Source organism: Patiria miniata, unplaced genomic scaffold (assembly GCF_015706575.1).
Source record: "Patiria miniata isolate m_02_andy unplaced genomic scaffold, ASM1570657v1 HiC_scaffold_7, whole genome shotgun sequence".
In the NCBI taxonomy this organism is placed as follows: Eukaryota; Metazoa; Echinodermata; class Asteroidea; order Valvatida; family Asterinidae; genus Patiria; species Patiria miniata.
Genome location: NW_024037074.1, coordinates 11,049,842 through 11,073,894, shown reverse-complemented (window position 1 = coordinate 11,073,894; position 24,053 = coordinate 11,049,842). Strand labels below are relative to the sequence as shown.

At 39.7% G+C, this 24,053-nt stretch overlaps 1 protein-coding gene across 1 annotated transcript; it reads right to left on the bottom strand.

Annotated features, from left to right (window-relative positions):
* Positions 1-14,187: 14,187 nt before the first annotated feature.
* Positions 14,188-21,612, bottom strand: LOC119744954 (metabotropic glutamate receptor 1-like). Its single transcript, XM_038221178.1, has 2 exons — positions 21,313-21,612; positions 14,188-15,892 (listed from the first exon to the last, which is right to left on the bottom strand). Exon 2 carries the CDS (start codon positions 15,211-15,213, stop codon positions 14,188-14,190), a length of 1,026 nt encoding a protein of 341 aa, XP_038077106.1. The 5' UTR covers positions 15,214-15,892; positions 21,313-21,612.
* Between the last annotated feature and the right edge of the window lie 2,441 nt (positions 21,613-24,053).

Sequence of the window (24,053 nt, the reverse complement as noted above, 5' to 3'; positions counted from 1 at the left end):
TTCATAATAATTTGGTAGTTTATGTTTTTGATGTTTGCAAATGTGTATAGGCCTATTACCTTTAAGTCAAGTGTCTTAATTGTCCTGTCGTTATGTAGGTAAAGTCAATGGTGAAGTTTTAAAATAAAATGACATCTATTGGAGATAAACCTAATGAAAACAGTGAAATTGTCTTTGTAAAATATGACTGCAAGTAACATGAAACTGTGACAAACAAGTAAACTACAGTGAACATAGTAAATAATATTAGTACCAGGGTTTCAAACAAATCTGTTTTCAAAGTATCAGTCCAATGGCAAAATTAATCACTTCTCCACACTTACTCCACGGAAAACATTCATTTATTTTTAAGTTAGCGTTCGCTGCATGTCATCAATATCCGCTGAAGTGATGACGGTCGTGAAATCAGAAAAGCCAAATTAATTTGTCAACGTGATATCAATTACAGTTGCTCAATTTGTTACTGAGGTTTACCGTACTTTTCCCCCCTTAGCTTACGGCAGATGTAATGGTTGTGATCGGCATGACATGATGGATGCAGCACAGCTGCACCGTGCGAGTCAAATCCCACGCGAGTGGTACAGAATGAGCACATTTTTTTGTTTTACCGTCAACATTACTGCAGATGTTACTTTTCACGCGTCACATAAAGATAATTGAACATTCGTGTGATTGCTATGAATGTGTGTGTTACATGATAGCTTTAATCTTTGACTTGAGTCGTTTACGGCTTTATGTTTTTTAATCTTTGGAATTCCGGACAGCGCGCCAACACGTTCACAGCCTGAGCTCAATTACATGGAAGGACCGCTGATTTACGAAGAAAATCAAACGTGTAGTTGAAAATGGGTCCCATGAAATCTGTAAAATGCCTAACGAATGCACATAAAACAGACAGAAGTATGTCAGTCCAATTTCTTTTTGTCTTTTTTTTTTTAACACAACTGTGATATTTTTTTTTGGAGGGGGGGGGGGGCTTGTTTTGTCAACTATGACGAAACAGCTCTCTGTTTCGTTAAGATGTTTTTCTTTGTCCATACACTCTACAAACGTTTTAATTCTACAAGCCACTTTGGGCACTTTGTTGTTTTCGTTTGTGTCCCCCGCTGAGTATGAATCGGAGCGGTTGTGGCATTCCAAAATCAGAGAAGTGGTCTGCTTGATCTTTGAAACTTGCTATGCATTCATGACGTGCGTAAATCTTTCCACTAAATGTGTTGGCGATATTCAAATTTAAATGGAAAATGACACGAATTATATACTGAAACCATAAAGTTATGCTGATGTCCATGCCTCCGAACTGTATGAAAATTATGGGACAATTTTTTTTTAATACTGATATTATTATGAAAGTTTATTTTAACTCATAAATATAAAATGTGCATGGTAGCTCCTGACGACGCATGAGGGCGCTGTTTATGTGATGTCACTTTAGGTCTTCGCCAGTTTTTACGATTTCTGCCATAATTTATCAAGAAAAAAAAAATAAGCAAAGCGTTCCTAAGGGAAATGAATACTGCTACAAACAATAACTAAAAAAAGGGACGCTTCTCTGCCTAACTGCCTTTCTCGTGAGTATTAAAATGTTCATTAGCTGAAAAACAAAACCCTAAAATGCCCTCAGGAATGCTAATACGGAAACTGAAAATGAAGGGAAATGGGGGAAAAAATAATAATGTGCATTTCAAGGACTCCATTAAAAAAATATGATGTATGAGCCTTTAAAATAAGCCCGTTGGGACAAGGTCGTGTAAGTACATTGATAATTGAAAAGCTCATTAGCAATACAGGGTGAGTAAAAAAAAAAACCCACAAAACCCAAATGTCGGGACCATTGTTATAGTGAAGTTCTAAAAGTAACACTTTCAAAATCTGGGATATGAAAGCTCAATTCATAAGCTTTCTTTTAGTACAAGAATCATTCAAATCACTCATGTACTTTTCAAGTTGCGGACTTTTAAACACAACCACCGTTTTTAAGTTCTGTCCACGGATCACAAAAAAAGGTAAGTGTTCTTTCAGCAAAACGAAAACACATCACACAGGGATGTGTGTGAGTTGTTTTCGTTTTGCTGAAAGAACACAGAACTTTAAAACGGTGGTCGTGTTTAAAAGCCCGTAACTTGAAAAGTACATAAGTGATTTGAATGATTCTTGTACTAAAAGAAAGCTTATGAATTGAGCTTTTATATCCTACATTTTAAAAGTGTTACAATTAGAAAGTCACTAAGACAATGGTCCCGACATTTGGGTTTCGGTTTGTTTTACTCACCCTGTATACTCCATATAGAAGGAAGCAATGGAGTACAAAATAACCTGCAAGTACCAACATGTACCAACAAAAATTGAAGGTATTTCCCCAGGTTTTTTTTTTACGGTTTCCTCAAGATACCGTACGTGTGTTCAGGAAACTGTGGTTCATGTTTAAATGAAATTAGGAACAATTGCACACGGAACAGTCGTTGTCATTTCCGAAATGTCACGTGGTTTCCTGTTCTGGGACGCATTGTCCTACCAACAGGCAAAAAGAACTGTGTAGTTGGATAATCAGTGTCACTTTTACACTGTTTCGAAAATTTATGACGCAACTTTAATTGTTTTGCAAAACTGCACAAATTGGTTGTTCTGTAGAACTAGAAATCAAACATTTTGCAAACCTTTGAGGTTACTGGTTAGTTTGTCTTTTAAAACAGCTTTCGATGTATTCTGTGAATGCTATTCTGTGATATATTTCTGTGAATAAATTAACTTTTATTTGAAAAATAAAACAAAACGTTTCGACCGTTACAGAAGCGCACAAATGAAGTAAAATAATGTTTACAGTGGTTATTGGTCAGTTTGTCCACATAATCACGCAGATTCTGTTGGAATAACGTCCCCCTAATTGGACAAATCCGCCCATTATTGTGGAGTAAGCATTCTACGGATGCCGAAGCCTTTAGAGAGACATAATTGAGTTAGGGTCTAGAAGCGAGGCGTGTTTTGACAGTCCCGCCGCGAGCCAACGGCGTTTGATTCGTGACTCGTCGCGGTGATAGCGGCTGAAGAATCGACAAATGGCGCGATCTCGTCAAGCGGCATACCGCCTCGTGCCCAACTCAGAACCATGGCCCAAGTTCGTAGTTCTGCTAAGCACAGAATACCACGCTTAACAGTGCATGCGTAGACAAACTAGCTTATGCTGTCAACACAAGATAATCATTTACGCGATGTACGCAAGCTCACAAGCTAATATTTATTGCTTACCCGCTCAGCCTTAAGCACAGAATTGTTTCTCCTGCTAGTTAGCGAAATACATCGCTTATGGTAGGCAGAGACATGACTTTCGGAACATGGGTCCGAAGTTTCTTCGGCCAGGTAAGTAGACTATATTGCTTAGCAGATATTTGTGCTAAGTAAAAATCGGCCGAGAACCAGTCACGAGCAATATAAAGTGCACGAAATTTTGCCTGGTAACCTGTTTATGCTAAGCAGATACTTTCTGCGCTTAGCAAATTTCTGTGTTAAGTATCTTCGTGAAATCGGCCCCTGGTCACGCCACATTGATTCGCTCCGTGGTCGGGAACAGGGAATGAGGTTTCAGGTAGGCCTACTATATCGCGTGCTTCCAATTTATTAAAAGAAATGGAAGTCACTTCAAATATTTCTTATCCTGAAAATGTGGAGATTCCTCATGACAATATTCAATCATTAAAACATGATTCAAATTGTTTTCTTCAGAAACTAGAAGCTAGATCGATGGAACACCTAGGTAGAAAAAAAAATCCATGAAGATTCGATGCACGAAACTTTACCAGATTTATTTTTTGAAATGCATGTAGGAAACCTAGCTACATTGAAGGAAATAACCTTCAATTAATCACAGGTAAGAAGTACCAAAGGCGAAACCTGAGTTGCTATTTATAAAGCGACGGCCGCGCCTCATATCAATACCGAAAACGTACTTGACGATTGGTGACTATCGTAGGGGTTACAAATCTTGAATGACACAATCAGGATAAAAGTTATCGGAGCCACAAGGAAAATCTAACAAAAGTCCCCAACTGCCACATTTGCTTTCTGGAATGAAAGTGAAATGCTATTGCAATGACACAAATGTTATTGCAATGTCACAAACAGTTTGTCTTTTTATAGTGAAGTTGAAAAGCATTTCTAAGAAGAAAATGAGTAAACAACTGTAACTTTACTTAAAATTCTGGAAAATATGGTCCCTGGAAAGAAAAATGTGCTCCGGCTTTTAAGTGAACCGTTTATACACCCACTGTCAACATAATTTTGTAGTTTCAATGTGGACTCAATGTGATGTGCTGTCTTAACCTTTTCCCGCCAGACACCAGCCGGGCATATTAGCATGATTAGGTCTAAATATATCTTCTCCTGGCGGGTTTTCTATTAGTCGGATCTGTTGGGGAGTCATTCCACTACTCCAGTGGGCCTTAGAATAACTTCATTTTACGGCAGCGACACATAGTGCCTTGGGGGCTCGAGCCAAAAATCATCGACAGTTCACACAATATCCAAAAACTGAAGGGAGTCTAAAAAAGAAAAAGAAAAAAAAGAGAGAATCTGGCTTTTTCTCAACAAGTGGGAACATCATGGACTTTTAATCCACACGATAATTGTTTTTCCCGATATAACGATAAAATAGAACAAATGTTGTTGCCAAAACAGTGAAATTGAAACCGAAGTGTTTACCCCTGCATTATCATCGAGGAACAGAGACCTGCCTAAGCTGTGAGGGCGCTCTTTGTACGCTCTCCATTTTTCGAATGTAAAAGCATACATTTCTGATAAACAATGACACCCGGTTATGTCGTTCAGAACCCCACCCCTTTTTTTCATCGCAGCTCCGCCTCCGGTATGCACTTCAGATGAACGCAGTGGACAAAGTTATTTCCTTCAGAAATACTCCCCCTCCTTTTCATCGCGGTTACGCCCCCGTGTCAGTTGCCCCGTGTGATGTTTCATGCTTCGTCTCATATCCCAGTAAAGACTTGTTCGCCTGTGTCCCTTGGGGCCCTATAACGAGCCGTAACAGAACCGTGGCAAGTAGCACCAAAGATTAATCACTATCATTTTTTATCTGCTGATGAGGTCAATTTATAATTCGTCAAACCGGCTGCGGACTGAGACGAGCAGGTCTCTTGTTTGACGCAAAACACGATGAGGAAACGCATGACTGCCGTAGGGTAATGTGCAACCGAAAGTCAAGTAGCTGTGATGGTACTGATGTGTGACATTAACAGTGTATCAACACACTGGTGATTTTTTAATACCTGAACCAAGTTATACTATATTAATATCAATATTAAAGGTACGTCTAAATTCCCCCCTCCCCAACGTGAAAAGTAACTTTTGGAACTTGAGGTTTTGTCTTTAAAGGGCCCATTTAACCTTATTTAAAAAAATTTGTTGTTTCATTTCACGGGTATTTTGGTGCCTTTTTGGTTTTTATGCTAATGCGAATTTTCATATTTATGAGCAAAACGTTGATGTCATTCCAGGCAGAAACCTCAATGATACAGCTGTTTCAGCACCAAAAGTTGCCAGAATTTTGGATATTTTGCTGTCGTAAATTTTCTGTTCCATGGTGATTCGTTGTTGTGTCAGTACATCAAGCCAGTGAGCAAACTTTTCTAACACATGTTTTCAATGAGCTACTTTTTGGGTTCACAACTTGAACAGAAACCCATAAACTGAACAGTGTCTTCTTGATATGACATCACAGTAACAGCGCCCTCAGTTGTCCGAAAAAACATGGAAAATATGTAAATGTCAAAGAAGTGCCCTTTTCAATATAATTAACCAAAAGGGATGTCACATAGTTTTCATACATTTTAAGAGGAGTAGAAAGTTGCACAACATATTACGTTCCTCAGAAAAATTCATTTCATGGATCCTTTAATTCCTGGAAACTTTGGAAATTGAGAAAATTTTGATTGCAGAATAGGAAAACCAGAACCAGCTTCTTTAATAAAAACACAACCAAAAGTGTTTTGCTTTCCGTCAAAATTAATTAAAGCAACGCGTTGCAGTTAAGCTTCCCTCGCAATTATAAACTAAACAAATTTGTTTTGTCCTTCGTTGAATTACAAACGTTCAAAACACTGTCTTCAAAGTCGACCCGTACTTAATTCACAACATGAACGCAGCGCACAGTAATCATGTAATGATACACGACATTAATGCTTCAAATTAAAAATGACTATGTAAAGATGTAATCCATCGGCTACATAAAAAAGACTATAGCAAACGCTCAGCTATAAGCAAACTGACCCGCACCTTTATTGTTCCCACAATATCAATTATAATAAAAGGCAAACACAATTATAATTGGATTTTTTTCCTTCATTGTCGCACACTTCTCTTTTCATGGCCGAAGGCAATAAACGAAGAGTGGTTACAAAAAGCTTGTTAAACAAGTTGGCGGCTAAGCCGCGGACTGTTACATAAGAAATAATGGAATTTGACAATAGAACCGGTAACACGTATCCACCGGCCGAATGCTTTCTTTAATAATGACATGGCAAATTATGCACTTAGGATTTATTATTTCAAATACAGAGCAACAATGAGAAGGGAAATAGGTGAAAGTTTAAATGATACAGACGTGTATATGAAAACATGAAAAACAAGGTAAGGCGCAAAGTTCGTTCGGGAGATTCTATACTGTAACAATAAATTGTGTTGTCTCTCTGATTTAATAAAAAAAATTTAGCTGAAACATGTTTATATGATGCCGAATAAATTTTGTATCAGCCAAAAGTGGCTCACATTTCGGGAAATTATACGAAAAAAAGATTAAAATCAGGAACTTGGGATTTTTTTTTTTTGCTCAATGGAAACCATGTGGGCACCTTTCAATTTTTTGCGTGTTATATTATATTTTTTTTAGCACTAAAAGGCATTCCTAGAGCAAACGTAAAGTGTTTAAATGAAAGGTTACATTTCAATTTCAAAGTTTGTACAGATTTTCCTTAATAAGAGTTAGGCTTAAAGGAAAAGCGCAGCAAGAGCGCCCTCATGTGTCAGGATGAGCACTGACCTTGACAATCAGTGAGAAAAGTGCACTTTAAGATCTGCGAAACTCCCCAAAACGGTCGTCCCCAAAAATATAGGCATGAACATTTGGCCAAGTTTGTTTAAGCTTGAAATTCATTTGATGGTTCCCCTTTGTAATCATAATTTATTGCGCAAGTGAATATGATCAAGTGCGCATCACAATTATTATCCCTGTTCATTAGGAATGAGACAAATTCTTCTGCAGCAGCTCAAGATCAGTGCAACTTGGTCTCTATCTTCACAGGTACCCATTTTTACTCCTGGGTGGAGAGAGGCAATTAATCGTACTAAAGTGCCTTGCCCAAGGGCACCAGCACAATGTTCCCCGTCAGGGTTCGAACCCATGTACCTCGGCACACGAGTCGAACACCGTAACCATTGGACCACAGTGCCCACTAAAATCAGGAAATCACAGAAACAGTTTAGTAAAGTGTTTAGTTGGTTGTGGTATACTATATTTCCTACTGCCTTTTTGTTGATTTTGTTGCACCGTATTTAGTAGAAAAAGTAACTATCACAAAATATGCACACAGATAGTTCGTTTGGACACCATCGAACAGTTTTTACTCGCGGGCATCATAAAATCTTAACATCCCGGTCGATAACTCTCAATACAGATGTCTCTCGTAGCAATTCTCTGATTGAATTCAGTTGCAGCCTTCGCGGTTGCAGAGAAAAAAACGGATAACATGTTTGCGATTATCACTTTCGCATTGCCGTTTCTCAAATAAAAAAAGGTATGTCATTAGACTAGTCAACTCTGTCTCTTGAAAAAAAAAGGCCAGCGGACATTATTGCTTCAACATTTTTTTGTCACTGCAACTGCGAAGGGTACACCTGTAGTCAATCACAGAATCGCTGAGAGAAACAGTACTGATAGAGAGATCACTGAAAGATCATGCACGCGATGTAGAGAAGTGAAATCCCCAGACATAAGTACAACATTCGCCTCCTCTCGGCTAGCTTTCTAATTAAAAACCCAGGAACATCCAACCGGACGCGTTTTTTTCTTCTGCAGGCCAGTATAAAGTTATTGACCGTAGGCCTAATACACATGCGTGAAGCATATCACGTGAATGAATAAATATGTCCCATGGTTTTGAATTAACTTCTTTATACTTTGTAGTCCACAGCGGAAAGCGTGGTTTTACTGTGGTGTGCTACGTGAATCCGGTGGTCCAAATGCTGCTGGTTGCGGGTTCGAAAATCCTACATTTTACATTTCATTTTCACCAAAAGTGAATTTTCTTTCCCAAATTGTGTTTAATTATGTCCTACTGATCGATATTATAAATTTCACGTTTTTCTTGTCATGGCTCTGGAGGATTTTGTTTAAAGGGAACTAGTCCGAGAACCATTCCCTTACCAACTGACGCATGCGCATTTTGGTCATTGACGATACACGTACTTGGTTGCAGAAAAAAATAATTGCCAACCGGACAGCTTTATCCAGTCAACATGAAAGGAATTCCCGCACGGATATATATTGCATAAGCCGTCATGTAATCCCTACTGCAAGCAACCAAATCCGATTAATCCGATTACTCGTTATTGTCGAGTCGGTCGAGACTCGATTCCTTGCGCCGATTTGTATTATGTGTGCAAGTCATTTGAAATAAAATATGACCAGATCGGTTACACTGTATTCTACTTGTACTTGGCATTAAAGGTATCAATTGGCGATATTGAAAGTTGTTTTAAATTTTCGTTACGGCCGAGATCGAGCACTGTGTTGTATCGCTTGGATATAGGCATCATAATTATGAGTCAACATAATGCCTATATATAATACAATTTAAGAGGCGATCCTTGCCGGCCTACAATAAAAGCATTTATTCACAATAAATTCTTTCACAGTTTTGCAAAGACGACAATCCAGCAAACTAAACCCTCCCCTACAACAAAAATTACATCAGCTGTTTGAAACGCTCACTCCTGTGGTACCCACGGGGACTATGAAAGTGCGGGTCAAATGCATGGCCAAAGGTCAACCAAGGTCACGCCCAGTAGGTAGAGTTAAGAGGGAGTTGATGTTCAGCTAGCATTAAATCACTCTTGATTGGGCCATTAAAAATTCGCTGCAAAATCGTCACTTGATTTCGGTTGGGCAAATGTGTTAATGGCTTAAAGCAACATTTTAAGCACTCGATCGGCACTGTTTCGTATTACAGATTGTATCCAGTGTTCATATTACTTCGTTACCCGAACCTGTTACACGTGCACATGTTTTCAGTTTTCAGTAGACCGTCACCTTTGACTTCGTTATATTCAATTGCACTATACATCCTGGAACACCACCATCGTAACTATTCTCACACGTGTCAAATGGTGATCCGTTGTACATGTGATATACTTTACAAAATAAACTTGGTATTGTAAGATATTTAAGTTGCAACATATCCTTGCAATTTAGTGCGAGCCACTTCCTCTAGAACATGTGCGGCACAAGATATGCTCATAGAGTTCAGAGTGCACGTTGCACAGAGTTTATATTGAGGCCGACTGTTGCCTATCATATTTTTTTGCTGTTGGAAACTTTTCACAATATTTTATACTGCGGAAAATTGTAAACTTGGCAACGAAAATGTTACATGGAAATTTACATTCTTTGTCCTTGGGTTGTATCACCATTCTGTTGGAGATATAGGTATACCATGAATAAACTGAATTTATAATCTGGATTAAAAAAAGAGAGCATGAACAACCTCGTTAAATTGTGGTTTGACCTTAAACATTAATGCCACTAGCTGCCATATGGTTCATAATTATGATGTTACAACATTTCACCTGTACAAATAAACAAGTGTTTTAAACCAACGTTTCGGAGCGCAGAAATTGCGTTCAACAATATAGGCCTAACGATCTTTTTTGGTGCGTTGTTAATCAAACTAACTTCCACTAATTACCTGCAAATTAACGGTAAAATTAGCTCTTAATTGGCTTGTCACGATCGGCCCGAGTAATAGGAGATTTCAATGTTTAGAGAATTGTTATGAATCTTTACCCGTGTGTGGAATTCGAAACAGTGCAGTGATTGAAATCTGTACAGATTGTTTGAAGCAAGCAGCGAAAGTGAATACTTTTTATTTGGGTCTGTATAGGTGAGGTAAAACTAAACGGAACAACTGAATAATAACAATAACCAGCGCAATACATAATTTATAAATTATGATATTGGTATTATAGAGAGGTTATATGAGATAAGCATGTTGCCAACAAATTAAATAAATATTAATATTCCATGTCGTGGGAAAGGTAAACTAAACTGCATACTGTAATATCGTATTAATATGTGAATTCTCAAAAAATGTTTTCAGTTTTGATTATGAAATTATCAGAAAAACTAATATCTGTTTTTAAGAAGGCATGCCCATATCAACTTTATGCGCGTAAAATATCTCCCGTTTTTTTTATTTTCCGTATTCGAATTCCGTACAGGAATAAACGATAAACGCGCCCTTCAAAAATCAAGATATGTAAATATGTACACAAGTAATATTATTGTCGGTAATTGTCTACCGATTTCAAGGACGTAAACATTGAGCTAATCACGTACAAACATAACATGGCTACCAATTAAAATATATTATCTGCTGGAGGCATATATACTGAAGATGGTGCGAGACGCACATACAGCTGATAACAATTTTGCTACGTTAGCATTATGGAGAGAGATAATAGTCATCATCAATATGATATTTAGGTCTTGTAAACTACAACGGGCTAATTCCTAGCAGGGGCGGATCTATAGCTATCAGGAAAGGAGGTTGATATTTGAGTGAACGCCCACAAGAGGGTCCAGGGGCATTGCCCCCCCCCTTCCCACCACCACCGGAAATATTTGAAAATCTAAGATGCCTTCTCCTACATTATGAAAGGCAGTACGAGAATACATTTAAGAACGTAAGCATGTTATTCATTCGTTTGGGCCTATTTTACTAGTATCATAAAATTAGTCAGCGGCTGAACGGACCCCCCCCCCAGATCCGCCAATGCATTATGATCTTATTGGCTTACATGATTGAAATTTAAAACAAAAACAAGTTCGAGTGACTAATTTAATTTGATAAAGTCATTTTCGCATTGTGTATACTTCAGAATATCCAAGCATGAAGCAGAGCTTTGGATGTTTTGTTTTGTTTTCGTTTCAACTGTTTGTTTACTGTTTTTTTTGTGCAAAGGGAAAGGAACACAATACAGGCTTGTCAAGAAGCTACACTATGATTGGTTAAAGGTACAAATAGTGGCAGTTGTGTCATCAAGTAATGCCACACGCGTTGCCTTGTATACATGCGACAAGATATTAGCTATCTGCTTTAAATCTCCCAAAATATAAACGAATATGGAAAACACTGTTACAAAGTCATATGGGTCGTCAAAACAAAAACGATACTCAAAGGTGAAACACAAACGAATGTTTTTTTTTGCGATTTGAAAACGACATTCCGTGATATTTTGTTTCTAAATAATTATACGTATCGCATTGCGAGATTAATTTTTCATTTGAAATCTATAGGAACCAAGGCATATCAAAAAAAGTTTCAACCAGAACATTTTTCAATTTCTGTACACAGGGGATCGGGGAAGATAAATCACAAAGTTAGACTTTATCATCAAGTTCATTCAGATTCGTGCTGTCATTTATCATGATGTGTTTACACCTTTACACAAAGGGAAAATAATGGAGTACGGAGTAAATTGCGATAATTATCTGGGGATCTTCGCAGGGGGTGGAATGCGCTTAGACCTTGGAATTGTATCGGCGATAATCGCTCTGGTTTGTTGTAGGTATCCTAAAGAAAATTTGACAGTCAAAATGATTAAATGTGTGTAAAAAATAAAATGAACGCGAGTATCAGATATGTCTATCTTGTATTGTGCTAAACTGGTGGGTTTTTTTTAGAAAAACGGAACATTCATGGTAAAAAAAAAATTGTCCCATCAATTTCACAATAGACCATTATCACGTTGCGGCCATCTTGATTTTTCACCATTCAATCAACGTAACCAAAGCGAGGCTGGAAGGAAAAATAGTCTGGTTCCTTTTTGCACAAACAAAACATTATCATTCAGTACCGATATTGGATACAGGAAACATAACTGAAACGGTGGCAGTATGATAAAGGAAAACGCCCATCCTTGATCAAAGAAATCAAAAAGTCTAACCAAAAAAAACCTACAAACAATCCATATATTCCTCAGATACACGGCAAGTATATTCCACTTGCTGTAATGCCGGAATTTTTCGGGTCCTTGGCTTGTCCTAGAATATACATTTCATATACCCTTGCCATATGGAAAATATTACTTTATTATATCACGATTTCCACTTACCAACCAATGTCAGATATCAACTTATACTCCAATGTGTTATCTGACTGCATATTAATGATCTTATTATAAACGTGATCACGATGCATTACCATACATCATTTTGGTAAAAGTGAGCCCCATGTAGATTATACGTTTCCACTTGTTATACTTTTTATAACATTCGATGCTTGTATCTGGATCACTTTAAATCCTTATTCCCCTCGATCGGCCCATTATCAATGACAGATGGGCACAACCGCTTTGATTTGTGTCTCTACAAATGGACCAGAGAAAATGATACTTTGATGCATTATTGCCCCCATATATTACAGAAACGTGGATGGGACCGTAGATTAAAGGAAATTAAAGTACGGGTTATATTCTCTCCTTAAAGGGTAATACTTTGACTATGTAACCTTTTAGCAGACTTGGTTTCAATATGTTTAGTCAGAGGTATTTTCAGTAGTCCGCTAGATAAATTTCATTTTTGCTGATCCCATATAGGGCCCGCCTAGAATCATTATTGTATCTATCTCACCGACTAATTTACTCGCTACTACACTGACTGACTGACTGTCATTTTTTTGCCGGGCAGTGCTATTGTATAGGACTACCCAATAACGCCAATGAGTTGGCTAGATCCAACCCATTGTACAGACCACATACATATTTTTTTGCGCATTGGAGAAGCGTGACTATAGGTTGCCAAGTCTTGTTTATTATTCTCGATAAAAATTATATATGTTATGAGAAAATTCTCTATCTACCAATTTCATGATCAACTTGCAAATATGAGAAAAATAGTCCACAACAAGTCCAATAAAGTCAGCATACAAAGTGACACCATATAGGCTTTTAAAAAATTCATAACGGTGTCTCATTATTTTCCTACAAGTTTGTTTAATACAAATTGTGTTCAAGTGTGATGTTCATTTCGTGTCCCTTTAACTTTTTTTTTTAGTCATCGCGTCTAATTACGTTCAACACACCAATGGACTAAATTATTGATAAAAGGCATACATCTTGCATGATAATCGTCCAGCCGTCTTCCGCATGTTACGTCATGCGGCGTGTTCAGAACCTTGACGTACAAGGTCGTGGGGGAAAATGGGGAAAAAGTGGTCATGGGTTTATTAGAGTTGGAATATTTTTAGGTTAAAAGGTCAAAGTGGTACACAGATTGAAACCTACAGTCAAAACATTCAAAACGGGAATAACAAAGCCAGGACTGGTTTTGTTCAATGTCCTGTTTTTGTAAACATGAGCAAAAAATGAATTTAATTAAACAGAGCACTGTTCATAAATATATATGGTAAAATGATCACGTATACACATTTATGTCAATATGCATGTATTTTCAATGGTGGGTTGGTTATTCTAAGGTTACATTTTTGCTTTGCAAGTAGATAATAATAATAATACAATATGAATTTCTTTTGCCATGGTTGTCTTATTATTGGTTGTTTGTGTATTGCAGGATGCTTTTCGGTATTGTCGATTACAGGACCTGACGATTACCTGTATTTTGATTGGTAAAGCGGAACTCTGGAAAAGCATGGTGTAATATTTTTATGGGTTTGATGCAATTACGTAAATGATCATTCAATAAAATATACATTCAGAACGTCTCCATCAATAAGTACTATCATCTTCCTCCTAAATCCAGCAAAATCCAACATTTCGATAGAGTTGCTTTGATTCTCAGTTCTGTTTGAGCCATGATCACCAAACATCATGGGTCTTGTTGGATCCAATAGGCTTCTTGCTATATCTTAATTTTGGAATTCGATGGAATCTCACACTATACTATTGTTAGATTTTGATGGTTTTAGGAAGGGTAACAGAAAACGCTGAAATGTACTTACCGAGAGTATGGACGGCGGAGACGTAACTCCAGTTGTAACGGAGGACGATGTCCACCATGGCCTGAGCTTGCAACGTATCAGACGGGCAGACTCGGATGAAGTACTCAAACAGGGTTTTATCACTAAGATCCTTGCTGGTTGCCGAGTAGGCAACCTGTGGAATGTTGAACAGCTGCAGGAGGTTCTGGACCTGTATGGCCACCTCACTGGAACCGGGCCCGATGACACCGACTATTGGTTTCCGAGCAGGGCTCTTCGTTCCGATGTCAGTATCACTAGCGGGGAGGCACTGGTCCAGCGCCGAGCGGGACGCCAATGGATCCCGGCTGGAGGAGCCCCCAGCTCCGGTAGCGCCGATGTTATCGGAGACAAACTCCAAACTCTGCTCCAGTGCCACCGAGGAGTACCAGCAGGAATCCCGGATCTCGTACCCGATGGTGACATTGGGGAGGATGGTGGGGTCCCGGTTGATCTCCTCAAGGGTCTTGATCATGACTTCCACTCGCTGGACGCCGTATTCCTCCCGGATCTTACCGCAAGTCCGTTGGGTGGCTTTCCTCTCGGACGGGGGAGGAGAGTGGACGGAGAACAGCGCTCCCAGGACCACATCGCCGTCCATGCGGGCCACTTTGCGGGTCCGGACCGTCGCGGACACGGCACTGACGCCGCTGATGAGGAGAACCACCCACAAGACGAGCAGGCACAACCTCTGCCAGTCCGAAGTCCGTGGTCCAGTCATATCTGAGTGTCCACCATCCTCAGATGGTCTAGGACTATGTACCTGTATTCCAGCATCGCTTGAGTGTTCTCGAGACGCGGTATCGCTTCTGACAACGCGGTCCGTCACACGGCGACTAACCCTCCCGCAGAAAGTCCGCTCCGATCCGCTAATTCCACTGGGAAGATAATGACGCCAATGATGTCTCTGCCATATGCGGCGGTATGAATGATTGCTAGTTGCCGGTATGGCCATGGCCTCTATCGGTCTCTCTCACACACGCACACCGTGCGCGCGTAACCTCTGCCTGCCGAACCGTATCCACCTCCCAGCTGGATTACCGCAGCTCATGCGATCCCACTCTGCTTGAATAATTAATACCAATGATATTTTTAACAGGGTGAACACAACGGGGTTGCCGCCGAAGCATCCCCATACATTCCAACCCAGCGGCTATCTCCTGCCAGCATTTTATTATTCCCCGCGGTTCACCTTTATCTGCAGATGACAATAAACTCGCACAACTGCCGGTTAAAGGCAAACTATACACAACTGACTTCCTCGTGTACTCAGCTGGGAATATATTTAGGCCGAAAAAAAAAAAAATCAGGTTGTCCCTCTTTCACTTTCAAGTGGTATGCAGCAACCGAGAGGGAGCGATCACTGTCAATAAATTTGCGCATGCGCGGAGCCAGGACGCGGAAACTTCCTCCAATCGTTTACGGTCACCATGCTCCATAGTAGGCACGATACTGGACGGTCCTCTGAACTATGATACCTTTTCGTTATATTTGTCAGTGCTTATATCCTTGATTCAGATGAACAGTGGTGCACGGTGTGTAAGCACGTTGTTTTTGTTGTGGTGATGTATATTTTCTTCGACGATCATGGCAGATCTGATTTGCTTGTTGCTCTAACTGTCACAATCCGAGATCTGAAACAAAAACAAAGAACCATGAGGAAACTGTGAGTGAAAAAACATGGGAACTACCCAGCAAACAAGCACGTCCCCAACCCTATTGAATATCGGGCGATGCATTTGCAACTATACTTTGGTTTGACTTTTTGGCCCGGATTGTCACGGTCACCGCTACTTATCTATTTAAGGAACAAGACGTCATACGTGAACCACCGGAAATTATTATGTACATCAACCTGTACAAAGCAAATAATACCGCTTCAGACTATTGCAATATCTTTGGCTATAGGGCTCTTGCAGGGTCGAGTCGAAAGAGAGGCTTAAATTGCAGTTTTGGCCACGTCCATGATAGGTTTTATGTAATAGCTATAGCGCTAAGATGCGGAAGAGTACTTTCTTTTGCAACTGAAACCTCGCTTTTGGATCCAATATGGCGGAGTCGTGCAGAGAGTGAAAAGGGAATGTTTATTTTGTCTCCCAGCGGTCATTTCTCAGTGTGTTTGTCCATCTCTCCATTTTGCTGGTTTTTCATTTGTTTGAACTATATATAAAGTGTCACTAGAGTGGTTCGTTAATGACCACTCTATTTTTGGAATATCCGTCCTAATGGATTTAGAGTTGATAAACTTGTTTTGAAAATCAAACTCAAGATTGTCCTCATAGATGACCTCACTGTTCTGATATATGCAATCTGATCAGCAAAATCAGGGGCATTCGCCTACATCAATTACTTGGAGAAAACAAAATTGAAGAAATGTTCACACTGACTGGCGACTCTTCCTATACCATTTGGTAATCCCATTCCAGTACTACATTTTCTCAATTACCATTTGGCAACATGACATCTGTTTTTCCATTTGATTTTCTTGCACCGTTAATGAATCGAAAACGATTCTCATAATCTTGATGTTCAATTCAAGTCATATGAGATGGCGGACATTTGGACAGATGGTATTTAAATATATATGCGCACGAAACCTGAGAGGATATTTTTTCACATTTTATATTCGTTGACGGATGAGTTTCTTCCATCAAAACTATTCAAGCGCATACATCCGGATCCATGACAGAAACCAATGGGTAAAGTGGTACATAATCATTAGGGAGAGATTCGTCATTGGAAAAAACATTTTAATGTTTTATCTGCCATTTCTACAGAACGATTTTTATTGTCGCAAGTTGCTTCAAACGATCCCTTAGGTCGAGAATACTTTAGGGGAGGGGGAATATTTACAAATGGGGTTACGGGACGGTTTTTGTTTGCGTACAATTCTATTGGAATGTCTCCCTAAGGCATCATTTTCGGTAATGATAATTATTTCCAGTTACAATGTAATAAATCTTCGTGTCTGAAAGTCGGCCCACTCAAGATGCTCAAATGAGGGCGCTAGTCACGTCTCGGGGACAGTGATAGGTCCTCCTTATTCCAAGGGCTTGTTTGAACAAGTGGCCCTTCAGGACGATCGACCCCAGGCCAACTCTTATGGCATTTCTACACACAGACATTTGCTAAACACAGAACGTATTTCCTTAGCAAACACAGGTTACCAGCCAAAATTGACATGTTAACTCATCATGACTGGTTCTCGCCGGATTTCTGCATGCTCAGCACATTAAGTTGCCAAGCGATAGACCGTATGCGTATTGCAGCCATTTTAAAAGGCAATGCCTTTGTTGTTATGGGAGAACCTCCTGTGCATTCATTGTTACTGAATTAAAATAACAAAAGCAGCCCTCTACGATGGCCGCTACGCATAAGGTATGTAGTTTCTACTGAGCACCTCAATGGTAAAAAGGAATTGGTATGTCTGTTGACTGCGCTCATTACCACTTGAAAAAAGAACACCACAATGTTATTGTGAATTGAAATAGGGTTACGACAGCATGCTAGAGAGAAAGAGAGATGCTTTATTTAACATAATTATATAGTGGTATATTTCATCATACATCTGAATTGTTATTCAAGAGCCGGGAAACGAAATAGTTCGAACTCAACGAACCCGAATTCGAAAAACCTATCTCCAAAATCATACATCTGTAGGTTTTAACAAATAGTTAGTCTAGATGTCGTTTCATCAGCCATTACAAAATGAATGGAACGTCGAATTATGAAAGAAAATGCAATGGGAGCCGAAAACAAGTACAAGTGTAATATTGTCTCAATTGCATTTTAACTGTGTGTAATAATAATAAATTAATATTCGAATACACAAACGCCGAAATGCGGTTTTATTTATGCTTATTCTAACCTCGAGACAATGCTTACTGTGGTGTGGAAAATTATTCGACAAATAATCCCGTGTAACCATGTATTATATTCATTATGAATAATTCGTCACTTGATTTGCATAATTGTTTTAAAGAAATCGTACGTTTCTTTGGTTGAGTACCATACTTTGCTACATTTAGATATAGATGTACCAATCTATCATATAAGTCTAATCAAAATGGCAAATAATGTCTTGTATTTTGTTTTTTAATAAAAAATATCATTTATATTCTATTGATAGAACAGTGATTATAGAGTATCTCGAAATATACGCTGTTGACATTTTTTATCATGTCGCACAAGTATCTGAAGGTTACCATTCGTATTTTCTCATTTGAAAGACAATTCTAATTATCAGATAAAACAAACATTTTGTGTAGTTGCCGGCAATTATTTGCTATCATAACAAGCAGTATAGACCTATTCATATACACAACATGAATAATATTCTACGGATCTGTCATGGAGCGCACGTTATTATTGCAATACCTTTCCATTGATATGCATACTACAGATCATACCGTATGCCCTTGGGCATTCGTCACACATTACAGCCAACCACTTCTAATAAGTCCATGAAGCCGACATTAACTCGTCATTATCTCCGCAAATTGCTGCTCATAACGCCCCGCTGTCAGCGGTGGAGTCTGATTTTGAGTTTAATAATAACCTGCACACAGAAGGATTTAGACCATCCCGATCGCGCTATCACAATACACTAGGCCCCCTTCAATGGCGAAAACATTGCGGAGCTTTTGTACAAAGCAACTGCCCCTTAAGGATGCAGGCCAGTAAAATGGCCCGAATCTACCTACGCCGGCCAAATCACGATTCGCATGCTCTCAAATTCTGCGGTAGTATTTCGTGGGCCATGAACTCGAGGGTTTGTAAACAAAGAAGGGTGGAAGCCGTGAAGAGGACTGCGAGCTCGTATTTCTGTCAAACTCGGATGGAAGTCGGCCCCAAAATGGCTCGTTTTGCAATGGAGCATGGGCATCCTTTTTCAATATGGCGATGGGTTTCAGGTCTATTTTTAGGGGTGATCATCTTTGGATGGAATTTTCTCAAAAAAGTCATCGGTTAATCCCCACAAAAATGAACAGAAAATGAAAGATGATGAAATAAGCTTTAATTTGATGTGTGTCTCAAACACCTTGTGTTGTGAGAATTTTTGTTAATATTTGGAAGTGGGCGTGTTTATCACTGAGGTCTATGTGCAGTTTATTTACTAATCTGCACAATGGACGGACTGTCCAAACCAATGCTTTCGCCATTGAAGGGGGCCTCCGTGGCGTGCTCTGATTGGTCCATAGACCAATTCGGGCATGCTATCACTTCTACCACGGAGGCCCCCTTACATGGCAAAAGCACTGTGGTAGCTATTGTTCAGATAAGCCGCCATGGTGTAGCAGCTTTGTACAATAACGTACACGATGGTTTCTCCATTGGAGGGGACCTCCTCGAGTGCACCATGCGACGACGGGATTGAGAGTATCTGCGAAACGCATTACTTACGCGCGGCTAGAGCCCCGTCTAGTCTCAAAATCCCCGTCTATATGCGCGTAGAAAGTGCTTGGCTTTTATATACCTACGGTACGACGGGATAGAGATTGATGTCTCGCCAATACCGACCTGAAAGGCCCCTAATGAGAAATGTTCCATCCGAAAATTATACCCGAATGAATCGCGTATGTGCGCATCATTGCGGTTATGGGAGTCCTACCTATTAAATCTCAGGCCTGGTTATATTGGCAATTTCTTTCATCAAAAGTGCAGGCACCCCGGCGAGTGTTTTGCCAATTGATTCGTTATACACATAAAATGTGTAGCGGGAATGTTTTCTTTTCCTCTTTGCGATTTACAGCATAATAGTTTGATAATTTGGTTTTCGAAAATAAACAGCCATAATTTGTGGAAATTAATGTGCAGCGATCAAAACGCTTGGAATCTTATTGTCTGTGGCTGTTTGTCTTTAAACAAGACTAGGAAAGCCTGTTGTTAACGATTGGTCCCAGACCAATTTACTCCAAGGGTATATCATCCGAGTCAAATTTTTGGGCCAAAGGGAGACTTAGTTGGGTGCTGTGGTCCAATGGTTACGGTGTTCGACTCGTGTGCCGTGGTTCATGGGTCCGGGTTTGAATCCTGACGGGGAACATGGTGCCTGTGCTCTTGAGCAAGGCACTTTACCACTGCTTCGTCCCTCGGATGCGACGTATAAAGCCCTAGGTCCCGTGTGTTGTGTAATGCACGTTAAAGAACCCATAAACACTTAAAATATACATAATTACCAGCGCCTTGAGCCCGTTGGTAGATACGTGCGCTATATAAGACTCCGGTGTTACTTATGGAAGTCTAATTGACAAGTAATGGTCAATCAGTTAGTGAGGACTCAGGACTGTAGGCTGGCCCTCTGGGGCCAGCACAATGACGCTTCATATATTGGCGTATACCCTTTTACGCAAAGTTACGTGTAGCCGTCAAAAGGTATACATGTATCTGGTCGACCTATAACGCTTACAGGTAAAGCCGATACAACATTTGCAAACATAAAAAAAAAACTACCAAATACTTAAAACATAGCTTACCGTTTGACTGTAACAATCTCAAGCGTCATGTGAGATAATGGCACCTGGTGTGCTCATTTTCAAGAGAAGTGGAATTTTTTGTATCAATTTCCAACGATGGTCGGCCGACCATCGTTGAAAAAAACACCACATTTTCCCCCTCAAATACTGCCCCCAAATTACCACATTCAAGTTCACAGTTTGTTTGCAATCGGATACGCATCTGAACGGTGCAAATCAGCTAGTCTGGTTCCCTGACCTGACAATTCCCCGACGACTATAAATTGCTCCGTTTCGTCTGAAGTAGGGTCAGGGAACCAGACCACAAGAACAAACTCTGTTTTCTTGGTTTAAGCAGCATCTATTGTGAACACAAACTTTAAACAGGTCAGTTTAACTATGTAAAATACTAACCCCCAAATCCATCAATTTCTGAAAATTACAGCAAAGTCAGTGTATATTACCCATATATACTTTGCACGTTGGGTTGAAAAACAGAGGTTGCCCATGCAATTGCCTCATTTTGATCAGAATATTAAAAAAAGAAAAAAAAGAAAAAAGACAGCTATTATTTACGATCAAATTTTATAGCATTTTACCTGAAACACTGCTGCAGTTCTGTGTTTGCATCAATCATCTATTACTTGTTGTGGAGAGAAGATGGCACAAGGAAGGCATGTAACCCGGCAGACCAAATGTGACTAATTTTGCACTTGACATGTGCTGGGAACGTTATACCACATGTTATACATGTGGGTGCTGGCCATAAAAAAATAGAGCAATGTGTAGACATGAATCACTTGTAACTCGTCTGGGCCATGCATCACTTTTGATGTCACACTACGCCTTTTTTGGTACGCAAGCGCACAATAACTAAACAGTGCAAATAACCGTGCACGGAGAACTTTTTTCACCTGCCATTTTGTGCACAACCACCGCCTGTATCGATTCCTCTCACCTCGAATACAAAACCCTGAACAGGTTTTCCATTCATAAAACCGCCAAGGTGCCGCTGGGAATCGATAGAGCAGCCCATTTTCTATACGCAGAGTGACTTGACTGTTTGACGAAGCACTGACATCCGGACGGACAAGCAAGCCATTCAGAGGGCTGCACTTTTTTACGGTGATGCTTAATTACTGCAATTCATATAGGACAATGGGTCGGCAATCGGCACAAAACCTATATGGGTGGGTGCCATTTGGACGATATGTCCAGTGTTTACGAGCCGCCGAGGGAAGTACATGCATTTATTAACAAACAATGTAGCAGACAGTTAAATGCAAATAAGCTTTAAATGAGTGATATAGGCTCTTCCATGCCTATTTGTAGAGGCTCACCGCAATGTGACAACAGCAATACTCACAAATTTAAGCCAGGGACACTGTAACGCAAACATCTAACTATACTCCTTGTGGCGGTTAAATCTCACCCTCTTGCACAAAGCTGATGAAGCTCATTTGTGATGCCTTGTTTACATAATCTGAAATTTTGGTTTAATTCCATTCGTAACAACAGAGTTATTTAGGATAAAAAGTAGGACATGTCTTCTTTTTTTTTTTTTACACATGGTAGTAAGTACTAATTTCGTGCTTGTTGAGCAACGTGGAACTTCCCTTAGCATAAACAAGACTTACCATTTGCAGGGCACACCTTCACATTGCTTGTGATAGGTTCTTGGTAGATTTTCTTTTAGTACTATTCTCACATTCAGCTTTGCAGCCCTAAAAAATTGGCAGCATACACTAGCGAACAGTGTCAAACAACAAATCGCTTTACAATGTCGCAGTACCGAATTCGTCTCCAACATGCACATACAGAACACGCAGGCCCAACACAATGCAAGAACTGGAACTCGATATTCCATTTGATTAGCCCCACAATGCTTCAAAATGATTCTTTTGTTACGATTAAGGCACACATCCATCAAATTTCCGTCGGGCATTGTTGATCTACAAATAATGTCACCCTAGCAACATGGTATTGAGGTATTACAAAAACGAGGCCAAGCTATGCATTGGAGTATAGTCATAGCTGCAAACCATTTATATCATATTTTTTTTCACCTTGATAAGAGAAATCGGGACAAATATCCGTCCATCTTCGAAAATGACATGAGACGATCTGATCTACTGTGTAGCCACACGGTGGGCCTTATTCCAAAGATGGTCACTGAATTTATATCGAGTTTCCAGAATCCAACTATTCAAACCCCAATGAGCTTACGTTTACACAATAAGGTAGCTGGTGCTTGCCTCGCTATCAAAATATTCTGCATATGAGCCAAAAACATTGAACGATGCTTCATCCACCCCCTAAATGTACGTATCGCCTATCGCCACCACTTAAATTGAATATACAACATTTGCAAACATAAAAAACTACCAAATTTGTATGAAATACCTTACTGGACTGTTGGTGAAGGATCCTTAAGCATCCTGTAAAATCATGGCACCTGGTGTGCTGTCATTTTCAAGAAAAGTGGTATTAAGTTTGTATCAATTTCCAACGCTGGTCGGCTGACCAGCGTTGAAAAAACACTGCGGTGATAGCCTCGATATCGTGTCAAGCGTGGTTAAGGCCAAATCCCCCAACACTCCACCTAAATTCTGACACCACCCTCACAAATATTCGAGTCCAGTAAACTTGAAATCATCACCCTTTTACACAACAATTCGAATACGAAAGGATGGTTGCTAAAGCCGTTCAATGGCTGAAACTCAGAGGCTGTTTGTACAAAAATAAAACTGTATTTTTTATTACTGCGTTTGACATGATAATCACCAAAATGAAACTTATCGTGTCTTTGCGGTGGTAGCCTTGATTCAAGGCTGATGCCTGATAAACCGAATGCATGCTGTGAAAATTGAAGTGGCTCCCTTCCAGGATCAAAGCAGATGTTGCAGCTTATATCAACCACTTGAAACATGCCTAGCGGCGACCATAAATAATACACCCAGATTTGTTCATCTTACCTTATAAAATGCCTGACCTTAACAATTCCACACACAGGGTAATCTCTTCTTTATACGGGCCACATGTACAGACTTGAACAAAGTCTAGCTGAGACCCTTCACATCCACATAGAACGGACATTTTTTTTGTCTCTGGCTCTCCGGCATTTGTTAATTTCTCCGCGAGGCCAATCGGGTTTCATCTTTTATGGATGCGGGCATGATGCAGCTGAGCGCATTATACATTATCTTTATCTCACAGTGTGCAACTTGAGTGATACGATAGTGTTAACGATAAGGATAACGTATGGAGCTGCTGCGTTTTACGACGTGGAGTCTGTGCTGAACTCAGTTTCTTATAGGTCAAAAACTGAAAAAGTGTAATA